This window comes from Coenobita brevimanus, chromosome 45 (assembly GCF_032717465.1).
Source record: "Coenobita brevimanus isolate Jiangsu-jjx chromosome 45, ASM3271746v2, whole genome shotgun sequence".
Taxonomy (NCBI): domain Eukaryota; kingdom Metazoa; phylum Arthropoda; class Malacostraca; order Decapoda; family Coenobitidae; genus Coenobita; species Coenobita brevimanus.
In genome coordinates this window covers 19,774,818-19,792,654 of record NC_136998.1, presented here as the reverse complement: position 1 = coordinate 19,792,654, position 17,837 = coordinate 19,774,818, and the positions used below count along the sequence as shown (strand labels likewise).

Genomic DNA, 17,837 nt, shown 5'->3' with positions numbered 1-17,837 from the left:
AAGGATTGAGGAAAGTATTATGAATATATGAAGTAGATGGGAAGTTGCTGAATGCTGTGAAGAGTATGTATGATGGTGCCAAGACTGCAGTGCGTGTGGATGGTGAACTAAGTGAATTTTTCTCTTTGAAGGTTGGGTTGAAACAGGGATGTGTCATGTCTCCATGATTGTTCAATCTGTACATGGATGTGGTAATAAAAGAGATACGAGATAGGGCAGTGGATGTTGGAGTGGCCCTAGTGAGAGAGGATAGTGTCTGGAAACTACCCGTACTGTTGTTTGCAGATGATACTGTGTTGTTAAGTGAAGACGAAGGGGAGCTGCAAGGCTTAGTGGATGAGTTTGGGAGAGTGTGTAAGAAACGGAATCTGAAGATGAATGTAGGGAAAAGTAAAGTGATGGTCTTTGAGAGAGGTGAAGTCAGTGAATGTCCATGTACAGTGAGGAAATGGAAAATGTGAGTACGTCTTAGTACTTTGGGAGTGTGATGAGTAGGGATGGAAGTTTGGAGGGTAAAGTGCTTGAAAGGATACAAGAAGGAAGAAAGGTTGCTGGTTCCTCGAAAGCAGTGATAAGAAACAGGGAAGTGAGCATGGAAGTGAAAAAGTTAACACATGACAGCATTGTCATACCAACTCTAACTTATGGACATGAAGCTTGGACGATTTTGGAGGGACGCAAGTCAAGAGTGAAAGCAGTGGAAATGGGTTATTTAAGAGGAGCCTGTGGAGTCACATGGAGAGACAGGATAACAAATGAGGATAAAAAGGAGCGTTGTGGTGTGGATGTGGATGTGATAGGAAGCGTTATGAGGAACACACTGAGGTGGTTTGGCCATGTGGAGAGGATGGAGGGTGAGAGACTGACGAGGAGAGTGTATGTGAGTGAGGTGGAGGGGGGGAGGGAGGTGGAGGCCGAGGATGAGATGGAGGGATGGAGTGAAGAGGTATATAAGAGAGGGGGGTGAGTTGGAAGCAGGGCAGTGAAATGGCGGGGGACACGGCGACGTGGAGGCGATTGTTTTGTGGCCACCCCGTACGGGATTAAGGCGTCTGGTAATAGATAGATAATTAAGATTTTGGAATGAAGTCCAGAAACAATACACGGAAAAGCACAGAAACAAGAGAGCATTTGAGATGGGAGGAGTTTCAGTGTTCCGTACCCAACATTACCGTCCACCAGCTACAAACGCCCTTGTGAGTACAGTGTGGGATGTAGTAATGGATATACAACTCTGATCTTCTCTCTTCCCAGATACTCTCTTGTTTTTGTGCTTTTTACGCCTCTTGTATCTGCACTTTCTTCTTCCCAAGATCTTAAGAACAATTTTAGAATGATGTAGTGCTGTCTACTTCTTTCACCTTTGTAATTCATTTTCTGTGTCTGCCTTCCTCTCTCCCATCTATCCTGTCATTTTTTATTACTCTTCTTTCCACTTCAGGTAGATTTATATTGACTGACGAGCCTCATGGTTTCCTATAACCCAGGAAACCATTTACAAAGCTGGGTGGTAACCATATACCCAACCCACACATGTTCCATACGTGTCAGCAAGTGGGCTGGCGGAAGGTTGGTGTCCCTTCCCGTAAAACAACCAACTCAAAGTCAAAAGACCACCCCTTACGGGATTATGGCGTCTGGCCGCAGGTAGACAGAATACAGTGTTTCCTAGTAGTTTGGTGTCATGACGTGGTTTGGTGTGACACAGCGAATTGGTGTGACGTTACACAGTGTTGTACAATGTCCTAGTGTGGTGTAGTGTGGTGTATAGTAACCTGGAACATAGTTTGGTATACTGACCTATTGGGATTTGGTGTAGTGACGTTGTGATGAAGTGCGGTAGTGATTTGTTGGGGCGTGATGTTGTTTAGTGGTACAGTGAGGTATATTGAGCGAGGCTGTCATGGTAAAATTGGTATTATTGTGATGACCTGGTATAGTTTACTGTTGTCTTGTAATCTGGTGTGGTATAGTATGGTATATTAATCTTGGGCTGTGTGATGTTACATCGTAATCTACTGTAGTAAACGTGATAGATTGGCTTGGTGCGATGTAATGGGGTATACTCGTGGTGTGGTGTGGCGGCGTAGTGTGTGTGTGTGTGTGTGTGTGTGTGTGTGTGTGTGTGTGTGTGTGTGTGTGTGTGTGTGTGTACAGTGAACCTGTCATGTGATATAGGGACCATGGTTAGTGTGGTGTTGTGACCTGATGTCATACAATTACTTGGTGCAGTAGGGTGGAAAGCACACTCTGTGATGTTGAGGTCTTTGTTGAGTAACAACATTTCGCCCTTCCAAGCTTTGTTAAAATATTAAATCATACATCCAAAACACCAGGTTATATGCCTCGACACGGAATGGGTAAAGGCCAGTTGGTGAAGTGGGTGACAGTTGTCGCTGGGGTCTGGGATGGATAGGACGTTGATGAGAGGACCGAGGTTGTGTTAAAAGGGAAAGAAGGTAATGCGGTGGATAAAAAATCGCATGAATGCTTGTCTGTACATGGTTACACATACGAACATAAAAATACACTCAAACGTACTCCATATATAGATATACAAGTGACAATCCTAGTGGGCAGTGTTCAGCTAATCACTGGAGAGTGTTTTCCCTATATCTTAATAATAATCCAACTACTGGCAATGCTAAACTTAACATGCCATTGTTTTGTTCTCATTTATCCTTTTTTTTTTTTTTTGTTAATGAATGCAGCTTCTAGATAACTATTTTCTCCTAATCTTATCCATATCTGTGTTAATAAACTTAGCATTTATCCGATTCATAAACTGGTTATTTTCATTACTTGCCTTAGAATACTCAAAACGGCTGTGATGTGGTATATTTACTTGGAGTAAAGTTCTGGTGCAGTGTGGTATAGTAACTGCTGTGGTGTAACCAACAGGTGGACAACGGTGGACTGATGATGATAAGCTTCTCCCCTGACTTGCTCACCTGTGGACAACCTGCCACCATTGCTGACGTGGTCGGTGAGTGGTCCAGCTTGATATCTGTTGTATCATTTCACTCTCGCTTGCAATAGTATGACTGTCTGTCTGAATGTCTGTGAAGGAAATAACTCATAGAGTTTAAATTAGATTTTAACCAAACTTGGTGGAAGGGTTGAGAGTTTACCACGAGTGTGACTAATCTTATATTTATTTTTTAGAGCAATAGATCAACGGTTATGATCACATAGCACGATGAACTTAAACGTATTTTATTCGATTCAGACCAAACTGGGTGGAACGGATGAGGGTAAGGCAGGACCGAAATTATTCGATTTTGAGACCACCCCCCTGGAGAAGGGGGGTGGAAGAATATTTTCCCAGCATCCCTGCTTGTCGTAAGTGGCAACTAAAATGCGTCTTTTTGTCCTCAATCTTTTTATCCTTACTTTCCTCTTCTCTGCCCCACCTCTCTTCATATTTCTGTGTTTCTTCAGGCCTTAATTTGCCCTTTGCGTCTATTAGGTTAGAAATTTGGTTTCATGGCATGAATAGTTTAAGGACCTCCCATTACATCGAACATTCCACCCTTTCTGGGTCAAGCCTTTCAACCAACTGACCAGTCAAGTCACTTCATCGCCAGGTCACTCCATCGCCAAGTAACTCTATCAAGAAGCCACTGAAACACAAAGCCCCTTCACAAGCAACCTCCTCCATTGCCAAGTCATTTCATCACCAAGCAACTTCAATGCCGAAACCACTTCTGCACCAAGACCACATCTACTCCAGGACCACATCTGTGCTAAGACCACTTTTCTGCCAAGACCATTTATTTTCTGTGCAAAGACCACTTTCCTGCCGAGACCACTAGAGCACCAAGACCACATCAACACCAAGACCACTTCTGCAACAAGACCACTTCTCCACCATGACCACTTCAATGCCAAAGCCACTTCAGTGTCAAGAGATGTCAAATGCAATGGCAAAACTTTTGCCAAAGTCCCAAAAAGAGGATGGCCAGGAGTCTGAAAGGTAGGTGAGCAGATCGCCAGAGGAGTGTCCCTGATGGAGCCCACACTGACATTAGAAAGAAGGTTGTGATAGGAAAGATACTTTTACCCCACTGCATACTGTCGATGTATGGGTACACCACAACTTTTTTTTCATGCTGAGACCTGACGACGTACCAGTACATTCTGCAATTGCAAGGTCCGTCATCTGCACATTTGTCAGGTTTCGGAGGTGATTTTTGGTAGGCAAATGTGGGAGACCTTCCTCTACCAGCCGCCAGACGGCGACACTGCCTGACCCCGCATGACCCCTGCATGCCATTGTCTTGGCAACTCACCTTTTAGCAGTAACCTGGCCAGTAAAGACATGTCTCTCTGATGGCGAAATTCGAGCCGCTCTTAATGCCTTCACAGGCAAGAGTAATTCTCCATCGATGACGATGTGGAGGACAAAGATTACGTGGCACCAGAGGAAGAAATGAGCAGAAGTGATGAGGAGGTAATGTCGCCAAGGAAGGTGTGGTATGTTGATGTGTTCGGTGAGTGAAACAATGTTTATGTCGCCTATATTATGAAAACTAATATATTCTAGTACTACATATAACCAATATATCTTGCACTACATGTAAATTCGTACCAAATAAACAAATATCTACCTATTCTGAGTGGTTTGCAATAGTTACCCCTACCATAGAAAACGTGACAGCAGCAGCGCGGCTCCAGAGTAGACAATACCAGGTGTTCAGAGGGACACACATGCTCAGATGAGCTTTTTTTTTTTGGTATTTTCCAATGTTTCTCATAAATAGCAGAGGTTATAGCAAAAAACTCGAAAATCTGCCGGGATTGTGGGGGGGGGGATTATTGGTGAAAAACCTTCCAGGAGGCACGGATTTAAATTTTTCTTTTAAGAATAGACTCGAAAAACTTTTGAGACACAGGATGTTAAAGCAACTGAGTAATAGTTGGAGGGTTGGAAATGGTCACCCTTCTTTGGAACAGGCTGAATGAGAGCAAACTTCCAGCAAGAAGGAAAGGTACATGTTGATAGACAAAGGTGAAAGAGTTTACCTAGGCAGGGTGTATGCGCAGAAGCAATTCTTGAGGACACCAGGAGAGACTCCATCAGGCCCATATGCCTTGGTAATATTGAGGCCGGTGATGGCAGAAAATACATCAGTTGAAGACATTTTAATGTAAGCCATGAGGAACTCAGAGGGGGGAAGTGATGGAGGAGCAGCACCGGAATTGTCTAAGGTGGAATTGGAGAAGAAAGTTTGAGCAAAGAGATCTGCTTTACCTTAGGTGACTCTGCTCAATTTAGAAGTGGCCTCTCATCATACATTAAAAATAGAATAGTGAGAGTGACTGGCTACTTTGCGACCTTCTTCTTGTCACTGACTTGCTGATAAAGCAAAAATGGTATGAACTATGATGTGAGAGGAGGAGGTGATTAGGTCCCTGAAAGAGGTTGTATTTTTGTTGGGTTGTAAGATATCCTAAATTCCTGTCATCAATGATTTATTTAGCCAGTCCATAACCCCGCCCAAGAACCTCCATAGTGTAATAATAGCCAGGGATCTTTAAGTAAAAGACCCATAATTGCTAAACACACTTTTGTGTGACAGTCGAAGAGCCCATAGTCAAGAACAACTCGAACATAATCATCCACAGCAACCGCCATATCTCAACATGATATTCACACAGACATAACCAGCTGAAAGTCTCCCCTGGCCTCACTTTATGCACCCCTATACTAGCGATTCATACCACCTGGAAAGTAGTACATAATCTTTTATCTTACTACCTCCTCATTACCATATCACACACAATTAAGCATGCCCAAATAGGGATAAGAAAACTTTTAACATTTACAAGGTTAATTGGGCATCATTCACAAAAGATATAGAACAAACTTATAAGGTGGACTAATTCCAAAACATCAACATTCAAGTCACCTCATTCGTTAGAACCATTATAACAGCCAGCAAATCTCTTACCCTAACTTCAAGTTTCAAATAAAACACATTGTCAAGGACAGAAATTTATTAAAAAGAACGAGACAGTAGACAACAGTGGTAGCTGTATTAACCCCTGCAATACTGTTAAGAAAAAAATATATATGTTACAGACGAAGGACAACCCCTGTAATCACACCCTACCTAAATTCTACTCCAAGGTGAAGGTCTACCACTGTACAGTATTTTGTGTCCCTGGGTGTAGAAATACCACAACTTTGCCCTCCCCCCCCCCTCCCGACTGAAGGCCACCCCTTTGCTGAGAGACAGTGCTCGAGGATCTCACCTTGCCAAAGACGTCGCAGTTGTGAACGTCTGCCAGTATTCAAAACTGTGTGTTCTTAAGTTAAAAACTATGACCGTGCTTAATGGCTTTGGTTGGGACCTCTGGGAGCGTGTACCCCATGGGAGGCAGTTTTGGGGGATTCTGTCCTGCTTTAAAATCTGGCCCAAGTGTAGGTTTGCCACTGTTCTAAATTTCATGTTGCTACAAAAAAAAAAATGCCGTGCATAACAGGTTTAGCTGGAATCCTCCGAGGCTTTTTCCAGGGTCCCAACCTAAAAAAGAAAAATAATGATAAAAAATAAAACTCCTGTATTACAGCCTCCATCCTGACACCCAGGATACCCAGAGGCCATGCCTTCCTTATAGGTGATGGTAGCTGGAAACCACACTCAGTGTAGAACGTGGCCGTGGTGAACATTTCTTATTATGCAAAATTTTGTGTTCCTAGATAAGAAAAACAATGGCCGTACCTAATGCCTTTGATCGGAATCCCCAGGGATGCCTCCCTCGTGGAGGACGACCATCCGGGGTCCCACCCTCCTTGACGCCTGGCCTGGCTTGAGGTTTACCTCCGTGTAAAATTTCATTTTCCTATCACCTCTCCTTCCTGGACTCCATTCCTCATGAAGTACAGTAACTCGTTGAGCAAGTATATGATGAATGAGTGGGCAACACAGGGACAAGTACTATGCTTGGCCGCCCCTGTGAGTGTAGCAAAAACTCAGATAACCTCAGCAGAACAAAACTCCTTGCACAACATGAACAACACACTTGGTAAACTGATTAACGTCAACAAGAAAAGATACATGGAAAAATTTTGTGAACACCCATGATAATAGAACGATGAGTTGAAAATCCCAGAAATCAACAACATACATCTAAACATTGAACCTCTCACTCCACCGTCTCTCACTAAGACTTACAGAACATAGATCAACGTATCCCCAGCAGGGAAAAAAACAGCAAGCAACCAATTAATAGTTGCACTCACCCTTGTAGTCTTGAAAGGGATAAGAAATAATTAAAGATATTAAAGATTAGTTAAGTATTTAATTAACACTGTTGTGGCTCAAAAGCAGTTCAGTATGAGTTAATTGCCTAGTGCTTTCTCCTGACATTTCTTTGTCCGCAGTTTTGATATCCCACTATAGTAGGACTCGCGCACGTTTGCGGCTGTGGTGTGGCCCGCACCTGTGTACAGTGTTGCCACGTTTTCTATACCGTTATCTCTCTCTCTCTCTCTCTCCTGGCGGGAAATGTGAGCCACCCTGAGTACTTTTGATTCTTTTATAAGTTATTTATAATTGGGCTTTCATTTGTTAATTTGGTTTTGTTATATTTAGTAGTAGATGGAGTGTCAAAGTTACTGTCTGCTGAGAGGTTTGTTACGTTACTGATTCATACACCCCGACGTAGTGGGGTGTGGGTGTAGGTGTGGGTGGGAGTGTGGATGTGGGTTTGTTGGGGTGGTGGTCCAGGGGGGAGGGGAAGTGTGAAGGGGGATTTGACCTGAGACACCCAGGAGGGATTAAGAAGGGAGGGAAGGGGAAGGGGGGCCCGGGATTCACCTACCACGTGGTCAGTATTAGAAGAGAGAGAGAGAGAGAGAGAGAGAGAGAGAGAGAGAGAGAAATTACGTGTATAGATATATGTGCATCAATAGGAACAATGTATATCAGTGTGTGCAGTATGTACAAAGGAACAAATGAATACAAAGAAGGCAATGACAGACCTCTCTCTCTCTCTCTCTCTCCTGGCGGGAAATGTGAGCCACCCTGAGTACTTTTGATTCTTTTATAAGTTATTTATAATTGTGCTTTCATTTGTTAATTTGGTTTTGTTATATTTAGTGATGCCGACAATGCATTCAATGCATGCCCCTCTCCTGCCTCTCTCTCTCTCTCTCTCTCTCTGTAGGGAAGCTATCTGTCAAGGCCACCGACTGGGTGTGGAAGTGTTGCCGCTCGCAAGTGAATAGTTTTTTTTTTTTTTTACTTCGGTATTGGCATATGCCTACTATTTTGTCCTACATATTAGCTTATGATTATAAATGTGATTATTCCTCGCCCTTAAAATTATGGTAAAAGCCAGTAAATGTGAGCATTTTTCCCAAGCAACACCTGTACAAGCTGTGCTTGGGTCTATGGAGGTACGTACTTTACCTTAGGCCAGACGGGGTGTGTCAGTGCTGCCACTCACAAGAATTATATGAATTATTTCTTTTACTTTGGATATTGGCATATTTCTTCTTTTTTCAGGCTCATTCTATTATATCCATAACTGTAATATTATTAACCACCCTAAAACTACGCTAAAAAACATTAAAAGTGACTGCTATTTCTTTTAGCAACACTGTACAATATGTATGCCATGTTTCTGTGTTACTGTATAAATATTTTATGCAATGATTACTGTTGATTCATCCATCAAAATACACAAGTGTAAGTTTTATTCATCTGAATTTATCGAATTTGTGATGCCTTGTACATAAATAGCTTCCGTTTCACATCGCAAGTTGGGGAAACGTGGCACCATTGTACACAGGTGCGGGCCACACCACAGACGCAAACGGGCGCGAGGCCGACTATAGTGAATGATTGAATAATACTCTTTTGTGTGTGTGTGTGTGTGTGTGTGTGTGTGTGTGTGTGAGTATATGTATGTGCTATATATAATGTTTTCCCCTTTTTTGCTGTGTTGTATCTACTGCCATTCCAGGACGATACATGTCGAAGGTTGACTAATACTCTTATACTGTGTATTTTCTGTGCGTGCATATATGTATCCCCAGCTTTCAGTACATACGCCCTTGAGAGGCGGAATCCATCCTTCTAAACAGATGAGTAACTCAGTTAGTGACCGCGTGAGTGACACGTCAAAGGCTATGCACAGTATTTGACCACCCTGGTGGGTGTGGCATGCCCTTAAAGTAAAAAAAAAAAAAAAAATGCCATTGCAAACACACACACACACACACACACACACACACACACAAAAGCGATGATGCAGTACTAAATTACAACTTTAGGATAGCATATGACATAGTTAACAGCAATGAAAGTTATAAAAAGAGCCTAAACTATAAAAAGGGATATTATCAAGACCTAAAGAAGTATTTCTTAGAAGTTGATTGGGAAAATGAGCTCAGAGGACAAGATTTAAATGCTGTATATAAAAAAGTCTGTGAATTTTATGAAATAAGAGTCCAGAAGTACATCCCACAGCACAAAGAAGCAGATAAGAAAATACAGAAATGGTTCAATACAGAATATAAAAAATCAAAAGAAAGAAGAGATTTATTGTGGAATAGATACAGAGGACACAATAGTGAAAGGGTGTATAATAATTACAAACAGGAAAGAAATGATTATACAAGAATAAGGAGGGAAGCCCAAAAACAGTTTGAGGAGGATATAATAAATAAAAGTAGTGATCAACCAAAGCTATTTTACAGCTACATCAGAAGCAAAACCAAAGTCTATCTATCTATTGCCAGACGCCTCAATCCCGTTTGGGGTGGCCACAAACAAATCGCCTCCAAGTCGCCCTGTCCCCCGCCATTTCACTGCCCTGCTCCCAACTCACACCCCCCTCTCTCATATACCTCTCCACCCCATCCCTCCATCTCATCCTCAGCCTCCCCCTCCCTCCATCTCATCCTCGGCCTCCCCCTCCCTCTTCCCCCCTCCACCTCACTCACATACACTCTCTTAGTCAGTCTTTCACCCTCCATCCTCCCCACATGGCCAAACCACCTCAGTGTGTTTGAATATAATACAATCCATTACGGACGAGGGAATCACCTATACACAAGAGAAAGATATTTGTGAAGCGCTAAATAAAAATTTCCAATTAGTTTTTACAGAAGAAAAAAATTTTGAGAAGGACTATGTGGAACATGCATGTCCACACGTACTACCAGATATACAAATATCAGAAAAAGTAATACAGGAGGAGTTAAGTAAATTAGACAGAGGAAAAGCAAGTGGTCCTGATGAAATTTCATGTTGGGTACTACGAGAATGTGCAAAGGAGTTAAGTAAACCATTATTTTTAATTTTCAAGAAATCCTTGAGTCAAGGTAAACTACCTGATATTTGGAAAAAAGCAAATATTGTCCCCTTATTCAAGAAAGGAAATAGACAATATCCACTCAACTACCGACCAGTATCACTGACCATTGTTGTTAGCAAAGTATTAGAAAAGCTTATAAGAAAACCTTGGGTAAATCATCTACAAGAAAACAGTATGATAACAGAAAGACAGTTTGGTTTCAGAAAAGGAAAATCATGTGTTACTAATCTGTAGAGCTACTATGACAGAATAACAAACACAATACAGGAAAGAGAAGGATGGGTGGACAGTATCTATTTAGATTTCAAGAAAGCATTTGACAGGACCACACCAAAGACTTTTATGGAAACTGTACCGTCAAGGAGGAAGTCGAGGTAAACTGTTTTGTTGGATGCATGATTTTCTCATAAAAAGAGAAATGAGAACAGTACTAAGGGGAAACTACTCATCATGGAAAGAAGTGACTAGTGGAGTACCATAGGGTTCAGTGCTGGCACCAATCATGTTTTTAGTGTATATAAATGATATAAACAGTAACACTGGAAATGAAAGCTATCTGAATATGTTTGCAGATGATGCAAAAATACAAAGGAGAATTACTAACACAGACTCTTGTAAAGAGCTACAATAAGAATTAAATAAACTTCATGAATGGAGTAATACATGGCAAATGGAATTCAATGTGGACTAGTGTCATGTAATCAAGTTTGGTAAAAGTGGAAAAAGACCTGATTGGGATTATACGTTAGGAAATAAAACCCTATACACATCAGTAAGAGAGAAGGACCTTGGTGTGGTTATCAATAACAGACTATCTCCGGCTGACCACATCAGCGAGAAGGTACAGAACATGTATACACTGCTTGCAAATATGAGAATAGCATTCACATACATAAATGAAGACATGCTAAGAAGGATAATAACATCATTCATTAGACTAACCCTGGAGTCCTCATCTCAAAAAACACATAGACAAGATTGAAAAAGTTCAAAGGGCCACTACAAGATGGATACCAAACTAAAGGGACCTAAACTGTGAAGAAAGACTAACTAAACTGAATCTACCAACACTACAGGAGAGAAGGAAAAGAGGTGACATGATAATGCTATATAAATGCATATCAGGGAAGGAGAAAATAGACATAAATGATTACTTAAAATATGGGGAAGCATCAGCAAGAGGACACTGCAAAAACCTGCATAAGAAGAGAGGTAATAAAGACGTAAGGAAATTCAGTTTCCCAAACAGAGCAATTGATCAATGGAATGCACTACCGAATGAAATAGTGTGTGCCAAAACAATTCACAAATTTAAGGATATGTACGATAAATATGGTTTAAGACACGGGACAGTACGAGCTTGGCTCATTCCCGTAAAGATACAATTAGGTAAGTGCAATTAGGTAAGTACACACACACACACACACACACACACACACACACACACACACACAAATCAAAGACCTAACACAAACACCACCTTCTATCACCTCATAATAAGTTCAGTAAACAAAGAAAAAAAATTGTATTTCCTGACAAGATTTCAAACATCCTTTTAAAACATCTCGGCCCCATACTAATAAAAACCCTCAATACAATTCTTAGCCTTTCACTTGGAGTCACAACCAAACCCATAAAATCTATAAAGGAATAATCATTCCAATACTTAACCCACTGTGTCCCATTGACGTTTATATACGTCCACACATTTTGTCACTGTCAGTCCCGTTGATGCATAGAAATGCGCATCAATTGCAAGGATCCTAATTTGCACAAATTTCAATTTTTGCGCGAGATTTCTGGTACTTATAAACGGGACACCTTCCTCTACGAGATGCCAGGCAGAGACAATGCCTGACCCCACATGACCTCACCCCCCCTCCCCAGCATTCCATTGTCTCAGTAATTCACCTGTTACCAGTGACCTGGCCAGTAAAGACATGTCGTGCCACGGTACAAAATTCAGGGCCAGAGTGATTTCCCAATCAATGACAATGTATTTACGTAGCATTAGAGGAAGAAACAGTCACAACTGATGATCAGGTAATGTTACCAAAAAAGGTCAGGTATGTTGATATGTTTGGTGAGTGAAACAATGCTTATATTGCCTATAGTACTGTGTGAAAACCAATATACTCTCGTATACCTAGGCTGCTTCCCCCAAGGAAAATGAGGTAACCGAGACAGGATGACTCACTCCCCATTTACTCATCCATTCAAACACATTCATTCGCATCTGAGCCCCAAAGGGGAGAAGGGACAGATCTTCACCGCACCTCACCGCACGAGGGTCAACAGCACAGTGTAATCAGTGACATCCGCAGCAGGGCCCGACAGCAGGGCTGGTTTACCCCTGCCACATCATAATAGACCCATCCCCTTACCTGTACCTGACCTGACTAGCTGATCAGACCAAATGCGGGAGAATATCCCCTCAGGGCTGCATCACCATTTACTCATTCACAATTTCTCTCCATTTATTTCTGTCACGCACAACCACTCTTACTTGCTCAACAGACATCCCTCTCCCATCCAGCGCTCTCTTCACACCGTCCATCCATCCTATTCGTGGTCTCCCTCTCAGCCTTACTCCTCTCACATCAAATCTAGTTATCTTTTTCACCAATCGCACATTATCCATTGTCTCCATATCCCCAAACCATTGTATCACCCTCTGCTCAACTCGAACAGCCATCTCCCGAACAACTCCAGTTCCCTTTCGCACTTCATCATTTCACACTCGATCCATATGCGTCACTCCACACATACTCCTCTGACACCTCATCTCCATTACATTCAAACTTTTCCTTTCTGCTACACCCAAACTCCATGTTTCAGCCCTATATAATGCATTCGGTACCATAACACCCTCATACAGCCTTCACTTTACATCCATTCAAAGCGAACGAGATCTAAACACCTTTTTCATTCTTCCGAACACCTTACCTACGTCATTCATTCTAAACTTCACTTCTGCATCTATTCTTCCATCCACAGCAACATGTGACCCTAAATATTTAAAACACTCTACCTCCTCAAGCAACTCACCATTCAAAACTATATTCATCCCCTTACCATCTACCAACCTCGTACACTTCATCACTTTACTCTTATTCTCATTTACCTTCAATTTCCTCCTTTCACACACTCTTCCAAACTTCTCTACCAACTATCTCAATCTCTCCTCTGAATCAGACACCAGTGCAGTATCATCTGCAAACAGCAGCTGCTTCAGCTTCTACTCTCCACCATCAACATTCACCAGATTCAGACCTCCACCTAAAACTCTTGCATTCACCTCCCTTACAACACCATCCATATAAATATTAAACAACCTAGGTGACATCACACATCCCTGTGGCAGTCCCACTCTCACGAGAAACCAATCACTCACAGCATTTCCCACTCTTACACACGCTCTACTATTTACATTAAGACTTTTCATCTCTTTTAGTAACCTACCATCAAGTCCATACAATCTTAAAATAGTCCACAAAGCCTCCTTATCAGTTTTATCATACGCTTTCTCTAAATCCATGTATGCCCAAAACACCTCCTTGCCTTTCGCTAAATACTTTTCACACACTTGTCTCACAGCAAACACCTGATCCATGCATCCCCTCCCTCTCCTAAAGCCACACTGCTCATCACCAATCACTCCCTCTGTACCCTTCCTAACTACCATACACCTTAGCTACAACACTGAACAGACTTATACCCCTAAAGCTAGAACATTCATACTTATCACCCTTGCCTTTATACAACGGGACCACACAAGCACTTGCCCAGTCAATTGGCACCATACCTTTCACGAAGCACACATTCAACAATCTTACTAACCAGTCAACAACAGTTGCTCCACCACCCTTCAAGCATTCCACAGCACACCCATCCATACCTGGAGCTTTCCCTGTTTTCATCTCCTTTACTGTCTTCTCCACTTCGTCCTCCGTGATCAAAGAATCATTCAACTCTCCCAACACATTTATTCATTGCACCCTTCCATCCGCCACAATCTCAGCCACCCTTTCCTCCTCTACATTTAACAATCTTTCAAAATACTCTGCCCATCTCCTCCTTACTGCATCAACCTCAATTAACATCCTTCCATCCTCTGCTTTTACTCGCTCTTCCTTCCCAGACTCTCCCTTTCGCACCCTTTTCACCTCCTTCCAGAACATTTTCTTATTTTGTTGAATATTCTCAGTCAATCGCCTACCCCACCTTTCATCTGCTGCCACTTTAGCATCATGCACAACCCTTTTTGCCCTATTCCTCTTTTCCTTATACCTCTCATATGACACCTCATCCTTCCTTTGCAGCCACACTTCATAAGCACGTCTCTTCTCAGCCACAGCCGTACTTACTTCCTCCAACCACCATTCACTTCCTTTTCTTACACCACCACCCACACGTCTCACACCACACACCTCTTCTGCATGCCCCACCACAGCACTCTTAAACAACTGCCATTCCTCCTCCACACTGCCATTTTCCTGATTTTTCACTGAATTCCACTCATCTTTCAATTTCTCCTGATACTCTATCATTTTCTCTCTTTTTTCCAACTCACTCACTTTGAAAACCTCCCTGCCACGCCTAGCCCTCCTAGCTCTCACCCATCTCTTACCTACTCTTAACTTTCCCTCCACCAGGTAGTGGTCAGACAAACCTCCACCCTCCCCTCTCAGAACTCTCATATCCAACAATCTTCCTATTACATTCCTAGACACAACCACATAGTCCGTCAATGCTTTATCCACAACAATTCCACCCTCCTGTCTCACCCATGTATACTTATAAATAAATTTCTTCTTGAACGGCGTATTTCCAATCACCGTCTCTCGCTCAACACACATTCCTATCATTCGTTCCTCATTCTTATTTCTTCCAGGCACACCATGCATACCAACTACACCTTCAACTGCTACATTTCCCACTCTAGCATTCAGATCTCCCATCATTACCTCATTCGCATTCACTCCAAAACTCTGCAGACACTTATCAACATCATTCCAGAAAGACTCCCTCTCTTCATCCCTTTCACTACCAGGCCCATATGCACTCACACACACCCACAACTCACGTTCAAATTTCCCTTTCACGCACATCAGTCTGGATGACACCTCCTTCCATTCAATCACACACTGCTGTACTTCCGGACTCACTAACAAGGCCACACCTTCTCTTGCCCTACCTCAATCAACACCTGACAATTTTCCATTCACACGTCCAAACATAGACTCACCCTTCCCTTTCATCTTCGTTTCACTCAAAGCTAACACATCCAACTTTCTTCTCACAAACATTCTCCCAGTCTCCTCCCATTTAGCCCCAATCGTACTACATCCATGCACATTCATAGACTCAATCTTCAGGGTACGGGGATAACTCAATCCCCCATCTCTTTCTCTTGCCTGTCTCTTTTTACAAACTAAAAATCAGAGGAGGGGGTCCCTAGTCCCCTCACCCCTCCCCTTAGGGCCTACACACAGAATTGCTATGAGAGGGTTGTCTGTCTTTGTTTTGTGTTTCCACCTTTAGACGGTGAATTTTTTGGGCAAGAAGTAACTGGCAACTCCTCTGGTGTTGACGGGAGGTGGTGAAACACTCAGCATGTCAGTGCTTGCCCAGAAGCAAGAGTGGGAGTATAAGTTCCTGTCGCTCTGAGCTTGCACCTCCCTCTTTTTTCGTATGCATTACTGTTTGCCCTGTTATTTTCCTGGAGTCAAGTTGTCATGCCTGGAAAGTACGGCTCAAGGGATGAGAGGGTCCGTATCATTGCATGGAGGCAGGATAATGTCCCTATCAACACGATTTGTGAACGTACTGGACGTGCAAAGTCGACCGTCAAGAAGATTCTTGCTGCAGCACGTGGCCTGCCACCTGATGCCCTACCAAAGCACAAGCATGGTGGTGGACAGAAAAGGACGACTTCTAGAGGTACAGAAACGCTTCTGAAGAGGGAAGTAATCAAGAATCCTCGACTGGCAGTGGCAGAACTGAAGAGAATGCATCCCCAGGTGTTAAAAGACATCTCAATTCGAACTATTCAACACCGCATGCCGAAGGAGCTGGGTTTGCCAAGCCACATCACAGCCAAGAAACCGCTTCTCACTGGCCACATGAAGAAGCAGTGCATTCAGTTTGCCAAGAAGTATGCACACTGGACATTGGATGAGTGGAGAAAAGTTATGTTTTCCGATGAAAGCACATTTCAAGTGTTCCAGGTGCGTTCTGCCAAGGATCGTTGCCCTGCCTCCCGTAGTTGATATGACCCTGCCTACACGGTGCCGACTGTTAAGCACCCACAATCAGTAATGGTATGGAGGTGTTTCTCAGGTGAAATGGGAAGGGGAGGGCTCTACTTTCTTCCTAAGAACTTGATGATGAATGGTGGCCGGTACATACAAGTTCTGAAAGATCGTTTGTTAAACTTTTTTGCTATTCATGGGTGCGACTTTTTCATGCACGATTCAGCTCGATGTCACAAGTCAAGAAAGGTGACAAAATGGCTTTAGGATAATTGGATTGAGGTCCTCGACTGGCCTGGCAACAGTCCGGATCTTAATCCGATAGAAAACTGCTGAGCAAAGATGAAGAAAATCATGGCAGAGAAGAAGACACCTAATCTAGACAACCTCAAGACTGAACTGACAAATGTTTGGTGCAAAGAAATGTCCTTAGATTACTTTAGCCCTTCCCATCTGGCAGATGTTGTCGCGAGCGCTCCCCACAGCCGAGCATTCCTAACAGAAACTGGCAAAATCGTCTATCGTTAAAGCTTCATATCTCTGTTAATACTTAATCAATTGCAACAAATAAAGTTTTATATTACTCACCAATCCTTTGACTTCAAGTTGATGGCATCAGATGGTCCGTGAAGTGCAGATAGGGAGAGTGAGTGAGTGGGGAATTAGGGCAATTATTGGTGTTTTTTTGCCAGTGTCCATATGCGTGGCGGAGGTATTAGTGACACATCAATGGCTTACACTAGCCCACCACACTTATATCACTTCGATGACACTTCCAGGACACCAAAATACACTACAAACATTGTTTCCATAAATATTTTTCCATAATCAGTTGTATTGGCTGAATGAAGGCCGGTCACAGTAGCAGCGACCTTGAACTCATGCTGCCCATCTTCCTCATTACAGACAGACAGACAGACGTTCTCGTGCTTTCTCTCTCTCTCTCTCTCACACACACACACACACACACACACACACACACACACACACACACACACACACACACACACACACACACGGAAATATATATTTGGCTAGGATTGTTGCTCGATTCTGGCACTGGTGATCGAGTAGAAGACTGGGTATTGCAACTCCTAGAAATAATACTATTACTACTACAAATACAAGTACAACTACCACTACAACAACTACTACTAATACTACAACTACCACTAATGCAAGTACTACTACCACTACCACAGCTACTACTGTTACAACTACCACATCTACTACTATTACTAGCACACCTAC

At 42.6% G+C, this 17,837-nt stretch overlaps 1 protein-coding gene across 1 annotated transcript in view; it reads left to right on the top strand.

Annotated features, from left to right (window-relative positions):
• Positions 1-17,837, top strand: part of LOC145398454 (dipeptidase 1-like) — a 560,071-nt gene that overhangs the window by 404,890 nt on the left and 137,344 nt on the right. The window contains exon 7 of the mRNA XM_080271334.1: positions 2,902-2,986. Coding sequence (XP_080127460.1) covers positions 2,902-2,986 — 85 coding nt within the window. The remainder of the gene's footprint in view (positions 1-2,901; positions 2,987-17,837) is intronic.